This window comes from Bombus pascuorum, unplaced genomic scaffold (assembly GCF_905332965.1).
Source record: "Bombus pascuorum unplaced genomic scaffold, iyBomPasc1.1, whole genome shotgun sequence".
Taxonomy (NCBI): domain Eukaryota; kingdom Metazoa; phylum Arthropoda; class Insecta; order Hymenoptera; family Apidae; genus Bombus; species Bombus pascuorum.
In genome coordinates this window covers 1,060,334-1,074,220 of record NW_026869734.1, presented here as the reverse complement: position 1 = coordinate 1,074,220, position 13,887 = coordinate 1,060,334, and the positions used below count along the sequence as shown (strand labels likewise).

At 38.2% G+C, this 13,887-nt stretch overlaps 2 protein-coding genes across 2 annotated transcripts in view; both read left to right on the top strand.

Moving 5' to 3' along the window:
• Positions 1–1,967, top strand: part of LOC132915699 (uncharacterized) — a 229,591-nt gene extending 227,624 nt beyond the window's left edge. The window contains exon 2 of the mRNA XM_060975523.1: positions 501–1,967. The gene's annotated coding sequence lies outside the window, so the exon portion shown is untranslated. The remainder of the gene's footprint in view (positions 1–500) is intronic.
• Positions 1,968–5,596: 3,629 nt separating this feature from the next.
• Positions 5,597–6,908, top strand: LOC132915697 (cytosolic endo-beta-N-acetylglucosaminidase-like). Its single transcript, XM_060975521.1, is given in 4 exon segments — positions 5,597–6,100; positions 6,164–6,349; positions 6,351–6,608; positions 6,689–6,908. Coding segments are annotated over 4 exon segments (882 nt in total). The 5' UTR covers positions 5,597–5,867; the 3' UTR covers positions 6,894–6,908.
• The last annotated feature ends 6,979 nt before the right edge of the window (positions 6,909–13,887 follow it).

Sequence of the window (13,887 nt, the reverse complement as noted above, 5' to 3'; positions counted from 1 at the left end):
TAAAAAAGGGGAGAACACGATTACCATTGATTGAAACAAACTTTACACAATACGCCGGTATTAGTTTCTAGTGCGTTTTGATTAAATGTATTGCACCCATAAAAATAGACACAACAATACGACACAAATAATAGTAAATTTCAGATTAAATTTAGAAAGTAGTATTTGTAAGATCGTTACTATTTCGCACTTTTCCATGTATGGAATTGACCGATATGTCTTTTAGGGAATTCGTATCATTGTTTTATATTATTATTATGTACATAACGTGTTACTATGTTTACCCTTTTACTATTAGTTTACTATTATCCTATTAGATTGCGTTAGAACAAGAGGACGGTAAGCAGAATCGTGGTAATTTGTCGAATAATCAATAAAGAACTAATTATAATATTATTTTTGAAAATAGATCTGAATTAATGTCAAGTCTCATGGATATTTTTCATCGAGACATGAATATTTGAAACACGTGCATTCTCGTTTCTCACACAGTCTGACAGGACGAAAGAAGGAAATTAGTGTATGAATGCGCGGTTCACTCACGATCGATGCAGGTAGAAAGTACTTACGAGGGAGAGTGTAAGGCGAGCGGAGAATGGTGGATAAGAATGGGAAACGGATCAGCCAAATGACTGGCAGTCAGAATAATAATAGTCCTGGTGTGTAATTGTAAGTGTGCCGCGTTTTCATGTCGTAAACAATGCACGTAGTAAAAGGGTAAATAGAGAAACGACCTTGTAAATGATTCTTTGTCGATTACACGTTTGTCACGTTTGTTTACCAGCTAGACTATAGTAAGTGCTATTTTAGTAGAATGCAAGAAAATTGTGGGTGTCACGTTTAACCGCAGTTTCATACAAAAATCTGAACTTTAGAGCGAGAACGTTGTTGTGGAAGTAATGATAAGTAGAGTGCAGATGTTTGTATAAATTCATATTTTTATAAATTGAAAAAATGAAATCTGAGTAGACGATTGTTTTGCTATAAATGTTATAATGAGTACTATGCCGTGTATGTTTCATATTTCGTTCGATCTAATACTTCATATATAAAACCTATAGTACTCATTGCTACATATATATCTATTTAATTAATAGTTATTATTAATATTTGTAATAAAACAATTATCTATACAGGAAGCATAAAAGTTTCAGTAACGATATAGTACATGACATTAGCATTATGTTAGGCATTATTTTACATTAGTTTTGGATTCCCGTTTTCTCGCTTGCATGAAGGAAAAGGATTAGACTCTTGCTTCGTTGGAATTGAAACTTAAATAACTCAGTTTAATATTCCTTTGAAATTACTTAACTTGTGACTTAGAGAGTACACATAGATACCCCCCGACCATTACATTAAACAATTGTACGTCCCTGTTTATAAAATATGTACGTTGTCATTTACTATATAACATTTTGTTCAATCTTAATATCCAGCTCAGCGATCTCACACCCACAATGATATACCTTTGCCACTCGAGGTATACCGATTACTTGAACGTTATCAGTTTGCTACTAATATTCCCTGCTTTCTGTTCGTTAGCCATAAGCGCGCGTCAATTTGTTCACGCGCCTTGGTCTTTCCTGTAGCTCCCGGCTATACGTCGCATTGATTCGTTTTCGCTTCTATTTCCTCAGCAGTCAGTGTAATTAACAACATTGGATTTGTCAAGATGGTTACGGTTATTGGCGATTTTAAAGTAAGATTTCCTCAAGTCCCCGATCAAGGGAACTTGGATGAAGGTGGTCTTATTTGCGCCTTTTGACGTTATATGAGATTTTCTTATTTCACAAGATCTTTACTAAGCAAATCCTTAAGACACGACCTTAAGATTAATCTTCAGTCGCAGTTATGAAATCAAAAGACATCTGAAGACTGTTCTTGAGACGATCTCAAGTATAAGACTGGGCTATGAATATCATCCATAGATTTATATGAAGCAGGTCATATGGGATGCAATTTTGAGCGTGAAAAACCTATCGTTGTATAGGACATAGTAGCAAAGTTCCTTTTGTCAAATATAATATGTGGAAGACAAAGATATTGTAAAAACAAAAGTACCTTTTCGTGTCCTTCGCGTAATTGTTATAGTTAAAGTATCTTCAACTAATTACTTTTTGACATAAATAGGTTAGTATCTTTTTGTAGGGGACGTTGGTACGAATCAATTACTTTATTTAAATCTATATGATTCAATAAAAAAAAACGTATTTTGTCATCATATGATTTGCACATGGCCATATACAGAGAAAATTATTATACCAGATTATGTTTCCTTTGAAACTATTCATTTCTTGCCTTAAACATTTTTTCATACAGTGGGTAGTGTTTCAGTAATTTGCATATATTTCTTGAAATCAAACACCCTATATATATTTTAATGTTGGAAGTATAGCTAGAAAGAAAAATATCTGTTCCTTATACTTTTTATTTCGTATTTTCCATTTATTTCTTATTTTCTATCAAATATTATTATATATATGTCGGGTTCTTATTATGATTAGCGTTAGGGTCGTGTAACGAATCTTCGCCTGGGTTGTTCATCATTGTTGTACAATCGAGATAGCGTTTATTATCACAGACATAGATAGTACAAGATTGACAAGTGGCTGCGGTAACTAGACGCTAATGACAATGACCTTAGGTTCGATATGACGAATCCACGGTCCACGAGCTAACTCTTTGTTAAACTGAGAATATATTTTGAAGCACAAAGTAACGTTCGCTGTGACGCTCGGTATATACTGCACGTAAAGACGATGTGTAATTCTCCAAGGAGATCGCAAAAATAAAAGACTGATGAAAACTTTTCTCTCCTTACGATCGCGTTCGTTTTGTTGAATATTGGCCGGGGATACCAACAAAACTGCAGCCGCCGTTGCTAAGCTGACCCGCGTAGCTGCGACATTGCTCCTGCTCGAGGTTTGATTGTCAACACAACGTGTGTCTCATAATACTGGCACTTCTCTGTTAGGTGGAACGTTCATCCCGTGACCGTGGCTACGCTCGGCGAACGGTTGTCGCCTCGAGCCTAAGCTCATTGTCTCAAGTTTCGAATGACTGTGTCTGGATTATTTCGTAAATGCTACAGTATTGAGGTTTTCCAAGTAATTCCAATGGAGGGCCCCGTTGTCTTTTCATCTTCGACACGGCCATCCCGACTGTCACACGTCCTCGGGTGTATTTAGAATATTGGGTTTTCCCAATGTTGGACTCGATATAACTGATGTTGTTTACAATTTAGTTAAGTGTCAAAATAGGTCAAGGGTCCAGTTTGACAGCAAAAATTCTGATCGGACGTTTGATAAAGGAAGAGTTAAAAGAGAGCGGAAATCAGTTACGTTATGATTAGTATTCGAAGTACTAGTTGCATTTTGTGAATTATCAGTCCGACCGTAATGACATGATGGACCATTCTCGATCTCGTACTTGGACGACTCTCACTTCTCTGGATCGTTTTAACACACTGAGCGTTTGTGAAAACACTATGTTAGATGTTATGACTATAGTGCTAACGATACCTGGATTGAATTCGGTAACTTTGTGATGATCTCGCATTTAATTTCTTTGGACCACATGACCACCCGTAAGCATATGTGAACCATTCTACACCTGATCCTACACCTGATCCTACACCTGATTACCACGCTAGACATATGTGAAAGCATTGAACTTCGTCGTATCGCCACACTGGACGTGTCGTGGGAACGCTGAGTGCCATCGCAGTGATACCGCAGAGGGCGTTGGCCACAGCTGTCACCTTCGGGGCGAGGTTCTCAAAGTGGGGCTGGAAGGACCATTGGTCATCAATGGTTAGGCCCAAGTACTTTAACCGATTCCCCACTTGCGCGTAGCTTATGCCTTTCCCTCTATTCCTTCTTCTCCTCCTCCTTCGACCAGAGAGAAGAGGAGGTGTTAGCACCGCTGGGACTACTGTTCTTCCTGCTCCTGCCGCCGATGGTGTGATAGGGATAGGCGCTCTGTAACCCATTCCTAGCCGTGCGGGTTCTCTCGCCCTCCTTCTGGCCCTTCTGGACACCACCGTCTGCTATTCGGTTTCCTCTGTCCCCCCGATTCACAGAGGTTGAGGTTGGGGGGGGGGGCGGAGGTCGGGGGTAGGTCGCCTGGCGGATCTGTTGTAGTTGGCCTGCTTTCCCGGCCATTCCCTCTGCTTGTTTCGACTGCGTTAACTCCCCGAGTATTGCCCTTACTTCTCCCCTTAAGGTTCCCAGAATAGAGGGGCCGAGGCCGCTGACCTGCCTCTCAAGCGCCTCCATCCGCGACCTCATGTCTTCTTTGCCCTGCGCCTGGCTGGCCTGACCATCTGTCTATCTCCATCACTATCTTACGCTTCTTTCCTCGGGATGTGACTGAGGCCATCGTGGATCTTGATCCACACGACTCATCGTTCTCCGACCGAGCACCTGACATCGACCCTCTTCTCGATCTAGATTGCTCTCTAGAGTTGTCCCCAGATCGTGCCCCCTCTCTAGACTTCCCTTTTTCCCCTACCTTCCTAGGGATTCGGAAGATCTCGCTATCGTCAATTGGGGGCGGAGAGGAGGAGGAGGAAGAGACTCCCGGTGCCTTGGACGCAGGCGGGGACGATGGTGCTTTTCCCCCTCGGCTGCTGCTTCCGCTTCTGTCCACAGTCCTCTCCGTCTCTACCCTCTTTTCCTTTTTTCGTTCGCTGTTGGCCTCTGCCATTTTCTCTTCTCCCGGAGGGGTCTCTTCTGCCGAAGCCACCTCCATCTCTAGCTCTATATCCATCTCCATCTCTATATCTTCCGAACCAGTAGCATTAACACGTAAGGGGGCCTGGCAGTCCACCCCCAAACGGCCGTGGTCGTTAGCTAACGACGCACCGGAGCCCACTTCACCACCCACAACTGCGCCGGTACTGCGGTATCCCTCTCCTGCACCGTAAGTAATATCTTTATTCTGCTCCATCATCATCATTCTTCGTGTGTATGGTTAACGAGCCATGCCCTCGTTTCCTTTGCCACTCACTCTTTCGCACCCTACCCCGGTCGGAAACGATGCAGGACGACGGGGAGCTCCACGTGAAGGTGAGGTGAGTGGTCTTGACAGATATGGGCCCACCAACTTCTCCGAAGTTCTCCGCACCGAATCAGCGATCTGACGGGCGCCATCGTAATATTAAATGATTATTCTTAGGAAGAAAATTACTCTGTACATGCACATATCTTAAGTTGCTAAAAGTTAAATTACAACAAGACATGTAATGGATTAATAGTGTAGGATAATTAAAGAGTGTCATTTTTTATAAATTACGAAAAAGTTACTTATATCTGAACTAAGAAATGTCATAAATATCATAAAACGGAAGCAGAAGAAATAACATTGAAAGAGAGAATGAGAAAGAGTAATATTTTAAACGTAAAGGTTAGGTGTTAAATTCTACTCAAATCAAATAAAATATTTAATTAAATATAAAAAAAAGTTAAAGTATTTACTTAGTTATGTTTATTCCAAATTGTTTGTTTCGGTATAATTTTTGCAAAATATTAAAGAATATATACTTGCGTAAATAAGAATATTACTTTGAAAGTCGAAAGAATCATATAAACATTGATGTAGGAGCATTATAAATTCATAATTTTATTTTGTATACTTTGTTTGATAGAGAAATGAACATCTTTTTGCCCATTAGCAGTTGGTAGATAATGGTATTATATCATGAGACGTAATTTGATATGCCAGTTCTGTTAGATGGGAACACTATCTGCTTCGCATGTATATACAAGTTTCCGGTGAACCAAAATAAGAAGAGAAACCTTTGTTTGAGTTAATGAATTAAAAACTATTTGAAAGTGATCTGTGGAACAGTATAATTCAGAGAGATGAGGACGGAAGTTACAGAGTCACAACCTTTCAAAAACTTAAAAGAATTATTCGATAACGTGGGTAACTTGAAACCATGGCCAGAAATTGGAGAACTACGAGATTCAACTGATTATGTGTACAGTGGTTTAGAAATAAGCGCAGGAAGAACGCGGTTAGAAAAATTGGATAGAGAAGTACATCCGAAAACGTTGCTCTGTCATGATATGAAAGGTGGCTACCTAGAAGACAGGTAATAGAAATCACTATATTTATTAATTCATATATTATACATAATATACCCTTGATTTTTCAGATTTATATATGGATCAGAATCTTATGATTCTTACCTATTTTATCACTGGAGTGTTATTGACACTTTTGTGTATTTTAGTCATCATTTCATAACTGTGCCCCCTTTTGGATGGATTAATGCAGCACATAATCATGGTGTAAAAGTTCTTGGTACTGTAATTACGGAAAGAGAAAGGTATCTGGGATGTTATACTTGAATCTCATGAAGAAGTAAGAAGATTTGCAGATGCACTAATACTTGTTGCAAAATTTTATAAGTTTGATGGCTGGTTATTAAATATTGAAAATACCATTAAAAGTGAGCAAGTTAATAATTTAATTTATTTTGTAAAATATCTAACAGAAAATATTCATGAAGCAATTAGAAATTCTGAAATTATATGGTACGATAGCGTAACCAATGAAGGAAAATTAAATTGGCAAAATGAGCTTAACAGTAAAAACATGTAAGCTTATTACACTCTTATACTTTTACAATTGTTTCTGTTTGTAAATTTTATTGAATGTTCTAAGTACAATATTTCAGAGATTTCTTTTTAAACTGCGATGCCATTTACTTGAATTATAACTGGATGAAATCAAAATTGAAAAACAGTTTGGCACTAGCAAAAACTCACAGTCGAGATATTCATGATATATATGTAGGAGTTGATGTTTGAGGTAGAGGTTGTCCTGGCGGTGGTGGATTTAATTCATCATATGTAATTACAATATTACTTATTTTATTGTAGCATATAATATAATATCGTTTAATATTTCATTAAACCATTATAATCTACAGGCTTCACAAAAAATACGACACGAAGGACTTTCTGTTGCACTTTTTGGTCCAGGTTGGACTCACGAATTTTTCGGATCTAAGACATTCCAAGAAGTAGAAGATCTATTTTGGGCACAGTTGTTTCCTTATTTATATGTTCATGTACCTATCTACGAAGAAGAAGTATTCAAAACATCATTTTGCCGTGGCAGTGGTAGCATGTATTATCGCTGTGGTCAGGTATGTCAAATTTTGACAAACACATTATTTTTAACAAACTGAATTTATCATAAAAGATATAACTTAGAAAACACGAAGTTGGCACCCTGCTGAGGGTAGCCACCCACATGTTATATTTATTTTTATTTTATTTTTTTTATTACCAATGAGATATAACACTTTACCAAATGTCCTTCATGACAAATTGTAAAAACCAAAATAAACCATATATATATAAAAAGAAAAAAAAAAACTGAATTTATCACATGAATATATTATAACTGAGATGCACATAGTTTATGCAGGCACTATATGAAAGGGATGGAAAAAGATTTAAACACAAACCATTTTACAATTTATCCCTGCAAAATCCACAAATTTCAGTACCTATACCGTACATGAAATTTACATCATCGCCTCAACTTCCAGAACCGAAAAGTGAAAACGATCGAAGTGAGTGTTCAAAAGAACCGATACAATATGTTTATGAAACGAGGAAGAATGTTATTCGAGTATTAAAAAATGTTGTAAATATTGAAAATAAAATGCCAATGCATCGAACTGTCAGAATTTGATATCTTTGTCCACGGGGATAAGACCACTGAGACAACAGTAACAACATAGAGATCGTCCTCCAGACCATAAATAATAATAATCTTTAAAATTGCTACAAGACAAACACCGAATCTTCCGCACCTTAAATCGGCTGAAGAAGCTCTTCGGTACTCTATGTTATTCTATCCCATCGGTCATCGAACACGGCAAGGGATATAGAGCCATAAAAATGCTTATCAGTAAGGCCTCTGATAGATCCCGAGTTCTCTGCACTCAGAGAATTAAAGATTCCAAAACCACGTTTCCGCAAGTAAGACGAATGCTATACCTCTTGATCGGCGCCCTCAAATTTTCTTCGGACGATTCTCACCGTCTTCCATAGTTGAATAACCTCCTCGTATGACAGAACAGAAGATACATCGTTACTGGTACCAAGTCGACAAATAAGTCCACTTCGTGACGTCTCCGGTACCGCCGGCTTCCCAGAATTTACTAGTAACGCGATGACACGCCAAGAATAAGAATAAACGTCTACGCAACACGTGCTTCTGTTATTCACGATCTTGTGTCGTTTCTTCCTTTCAAGTTATAAACTGTTCTTTGTACAGGTCTTTAATTAGTATTGTGCTTGCGTGCTATTTCATCACTTCAAACTTGTTAAACTTTTATCACTCGTTCCAACAGCATTTGTTATTTGTATGTAGCGAAGCATTCTTTATCCGTTCTCCTTTCTACCGCGCGAAAAGTTTCGTGAATCCCACAAGACTACTGGGGACAAATTTTGGAAGTGTGCGCCGAAATGTGTATGATGATCTTCTCAGATTCCCAAATTTCATAATCTTGAAAATGCAGATTTTCGTTGAGCCGCTGGAACAGGGTCTGTACCTTCACCTGAGGAAACAGGGCTAGTAACCGCTCCGGCTCCGATGTCTCAGAGAATTATTTCACATCGGTAGATTCGTTAACGATTCAATTTAAGTTGCTGAATGGGATAGGTTATCAGGCTTCGATATCTTCAACGCAGTACCAATATAGCTATAGCTCCCGCAAAGATGCACATTCTTCTTCTCCTTGATGCTCAATGATCTCTGATACCAGCATACTTTTCTAAGATATGGAAGATGGGGAAAGTAGTTCCCTTGCTGGGGAAGGATAAGAACAAACCAACAAACCAAATCCAGCCAGGTACAGATCAACGAGTTAGCTGTTTGCAGAGTATCCATTAGTAAGGTCTTTGAGAGTGTGATACAGAGACTCATACCGTTTCATTGTAAAGAGGCTGCCATTCCTCTCGATCAGCAATTTGGCTTCCGGGTCAAATACAGTAAGGTCCACGCCATAATAAAATTCGTGACAGGCGTCTGCTGGTAGCAAAACTCTACTCATAGTCCTGGAAAGGGATTTTGACATGTTTCGATCGAGCGGTTTGCTATAAAAGCTGATACGATACGGTTTCTTTAAACATGCAGTTCAGGTGATTTGGTCCACAATCTTCGAAATGTGTCTCATTGGATGTCAAGCTCGAATATCGTCTTCGGAGTGAATAACGGTCTGCAACAGGGAACGTTCAACACCTCCATCCTGTTCAATTTGTATTTTAGTCGTGCTTCGAGCCTCTTCCATCTGAATAGCGACTTTAACCTATGCGCGTTAGTATTTGCCAATGGCCTCCTCATTTACGCGACGGGAATGTATTCATCCAAAATTAATTCCAAGCTACAGGAAATTTTCGATCGAATTATGGTTTGCTGTGGTAACTGAAAGTTCCGTACATTCTCGCTGATTTCTTATCACCGGCAATAGCCCCTATCCGTTCCGCATAAGAAAATGGTCAAATATCCCGGTATATATTTGTATTGCAAATTACAGATTACACAGCACGTTAAGACGCAAATGTAAAATAAATCAGAAAAGACTATTATAGCAAATAAAGGTTCGGTCCTCTCGAAGCATCTCTGCGTGAAATGTAGCAAATTGGGGCAAATCGGAATGAGATATGAGAAATGCACTGTTTACACAAATATTAAACGTTGCTATTTTATCGTTTGTTTGCAAAGGTGTATCTGAAATGACTGGCATTTCCCTGAGTCCAATTCGCGTTAGCTTTTCCTTCTGACATGCATCGCAATTTTTGATACAAGTCTCTACCCTTTCCATTAATCCTGGTATTTTCTATTTTTCTTCAATTCTTTGATAAGTTTTTTGTACTCCCAGGTGTCCTATAGTTTCGTTATGGTTTTCACATAGAATTGTATCTACTTCTTCTTCTGTCGACTCTTTTATTGGTTCCCATGCAAAACTTAATCTTTTGTATGTATCATTGAAATAAAGAATTATGAGTTTCAACTGAATTTTTACAATTTACCGACCAAGCCGTACAAATATACTGTGATATAACTTGTGAAACTGTGTGACCGTATGTTCCGAAATCTCTGCGATACAATGTATTTGATTCGTTACACGGGCTTTCCCATCCAGGGATACGCACCACGCAAAATTTGGTGACGACGCGTTTCGTTTGGCCGTCGATAAACAAGCATTGTCGAAACAGGGCACGGCAATGTATCCCCTGCCAGCGATGTAAGGTGACCAGGCACATATCCACGCCCGCCACGCTTTTACATCTCTTGTTATTTATCAAAATTGATAAATGACAAATTGATAAATGATAAATTGATAAATGACTACGAACCATTGTCTTTTTATAGAATACAGACTCTGGAAGCTATAGCTGGTTCGTGTTAATCCTTAGCATCAGTGAGGTATTGGCAGACTTCATCCTGGTACTGTTTAGCTGCCACTTTTATGTAACTTTGCATCGGAGGGTGCACAGCTGTTTCCAAATGGAGACAATCGACGACGTAGTAAACAATGACGAAATCGAGATGCATGACGTGGTCCAGCACAGCGAGATGCCGGGTATTCAACCGCCTTGCTTGGTGCAGCCGCTTATGCAGGTGAGGCCGAATCCTCTCCCACGACCCTTCTCGGCTACTTACGGCTCGACCTTACTTAAATCGACGCTCATCGCTGAACCGACGCCCAGCGATGATCTGACGCCCAGCGATGAACTGACGTCCAGCGATGAACCGATGCCCATGGCTCGACCATCTCGTAGAACTTCCGCTATTATATCACGAAGCTGGCAATACCCTCATCCATTGCACGAAGTAGGTATTTCATTCGTCATCCTTCACGCTAGAAGATAAGTATCGCCGTGTAAAAATAGCCATCAGTATCTTTGACATCGATTTCTGCCGTTTCCCTTTCCATATATAATTATATGCGTAACCACGGAGAAAATTCTTGAACCGTTCTTGTCGCTCCTAATTGCTCTTTCGAAATCTTTTTTGGCAGATTTCAATATTTGTGAAAGCGAAACGTAGCGAATTCTATTTCTTAAGATTCCTTTTGTACTTGATTTGATACGTAAGTGTTCTTAAGATTGTTGAAATTCCATGGAAAATGGTTAATCCCCTACTTACTGTGGCTATTTCATACGACTCGTATGTCATTTAAACGTTTCATTTAAAAATGAGAGTATGTGTCAATACTTGTCATGGCCATTGTATTTATTTGAATTCAGTGAGAAAATAATTGTCATATAATTAAACCATCAGATTTAATAGAGGTGAAATTCATTTAAGAGATATGTCACTTCAAAATTTTTCTTGTATCTTCTTCGAAACTACAATGCTCTCTGATCCAGCTATCGCGAAATTTCTAGAACTATACATCAAATTTTCATCAAATTTTATTCTGCATAATTTACTATTATTTTTGCAATTTAAAGCTTTATATCTTCGGAAGAAATTCAAAACCAATAATGTAATGGCACAAACTCTCCTATCCTACCATACTACCATTATATTTATTATTTCTTAAAAACAGACCAATGAAAATAACATACAAAATTGTTGTATTTTCATTACTGCAAGGAATAAGAATAGGCACATAGAATTGTCATTTACAAATCAATTCAGTTAATCAGTTAACTATTTAGTATTTTTTGATCTTTTAAATAATTAAATATAAAAACAAAAATATATGTGGAATGAATATAAGTTTTGGAAATATACTTATTATACACATACAGGGTGCGCCGTTAGAATCCGGACAAAAGAAGTTTTGTGCAGAAAGTTGTTTATTTAAGTCAATACACAAAAACACATGAAAATGTTGTTATATCTCATTTAAAGGGTCCTTGCTGAGAACTTTTATTCTATGTAACCACCCTCTGCCTCTATGACCTGCTCTATTCTTGCTCTAAAGCGCGAGCACGCTGACTTCAACTGGTCGCGTTTAATTGTCGCGAATTCTGACTCGATAGCAGCTCGTAGGGAGTTGACGTTGGGGTGCCTGCATTTATTAGTTTGTCTCTCGATAACGCCCCACACGTAATAGTCCAATGGGTTTAGGTCGGGACTGTTAGGAGGCCAGAAATCTTTCGACCAAAACATGTCCACATTGTCAGAGAGCCAATTTTGAACAAGATGACTTGTGTGAGCAGGTGCGCCATCTTGTTGAAATAAATACGGCCTTCCAGAAGCCGTAATTTCCATCCACGGCTTTATTACTGTCTTCAGGACCTCCAAATAAACCTCCTTTGTGATTCTTTCGCCTTTTTGGAAGAAGTGCGGAGGCATGACGTCGCCCTCACTTGAGACAACGCTGAACTTTTCTCGCCGGAGAAGGAGAACCCTTCTCGAACCACTCTGAGGCTGCGTATCTCTTAGCAATGTCGTATACCGTCGATCTTGGGTAGCTAAAGAATTTTATAATTTCGACCGGCGTTCTCCCGGCGCGAAGACTTTCTATAATCGCCGCTCTTCTATCGTATTCCGGGTTTTGCTTAACGAGTTCTGTCATTTTGAGGTTATAGAAGACTTATTGACATATTTAACTAACTTCAGAGTCAATCAGCACAAACATCTGAATTCTAATATGGTGGGAACTACAAATTGAATTCTGTCCGAATTCTAACGGCGCACCCTGTATATTTACAGAAAAAATTTCTTTAAAAGAAAATTAATTTAGATAGAATATCATTTCATATATTATCATTTATATTCTTTAACGATAGTTAAAGGAATAATGAATAATGGTATTTAATTTTACATTCGACCCAAACAGAGATTTCAACAACGTACCAGACGGCCGATAATGAGAATGCCGACTATCGGCGAAGAAGAGGAGCATCATATACACTTGTATAATGGTATCGACGGTACAGCGGCAGAAGACTTTGTGCTGATATTGATTGCACCCGGCCGACAGTGGGACAATTAATTTCCGATAATGAAATGTATTTAAAACATTGTTAAACACTGTATCAATTTCTATCATGTTGCAATTGTTCTCTATTGTATCTATTGTTATGTATCATATCCCTTAATTGATTTTCAAAATTCTTCTTTCATTAACGTATCTAAATTTGGTTGATCTAGTATTAAAAGTAGAAAGTTTTTATCATTTCAATTATCAACGCTTTGAAAATTTGTTAGACAATTGTTGTTGTCACACATAGATACATAGAATAGATATATAGATACATGTCGTGTTACTCGATGTATAGATATGATTATATTTAATAAGTAAGATTTAAAAGTTAGTAAATTTATATATTTTTTCTGTTGTTTATCATGTAGCTCTGTGTATTTGTTGTGAAATAAATTCCAAATATAAACTATAATTGTGATATTTCTCGCCAGTCACTATAGGTTCTTACAAGTAATAGCATTTCTTTGTTTAATTAATGAATATATTATGATTTATTTCTTTGCAATATCATAAACAGCATAAGTTAACTTAAGGAAATTGTATTTTCGTCCAGTCGCGGGGAGACGCGTTCGCTTTGAGACGCGTCAACAGGAGTCGTAAATTCCCGTTACGATGTACGAATCGACACCGCGAGCAGGGCGATCCCCTGATTTCAGTTACGATAATAGGGGTGATTGTGTTGGAATAACTGTAGTCTACAGTTATCTAGTATATATTTATTTATCACCATTAACAACACGTGAGACTTACAGAAATTATTTTTACATCTTACCCGATCTAACCCAGCAAAAGAAGAAAAATTACAACAAACGCAAATACTAGGAGGGCTGCAGAAACAGAAAGTAAGCAGTGGCTCCAAGAAATCCCACTACAAAACCCCTTCAGCATACTACCACAAGAGAAGGAACCAG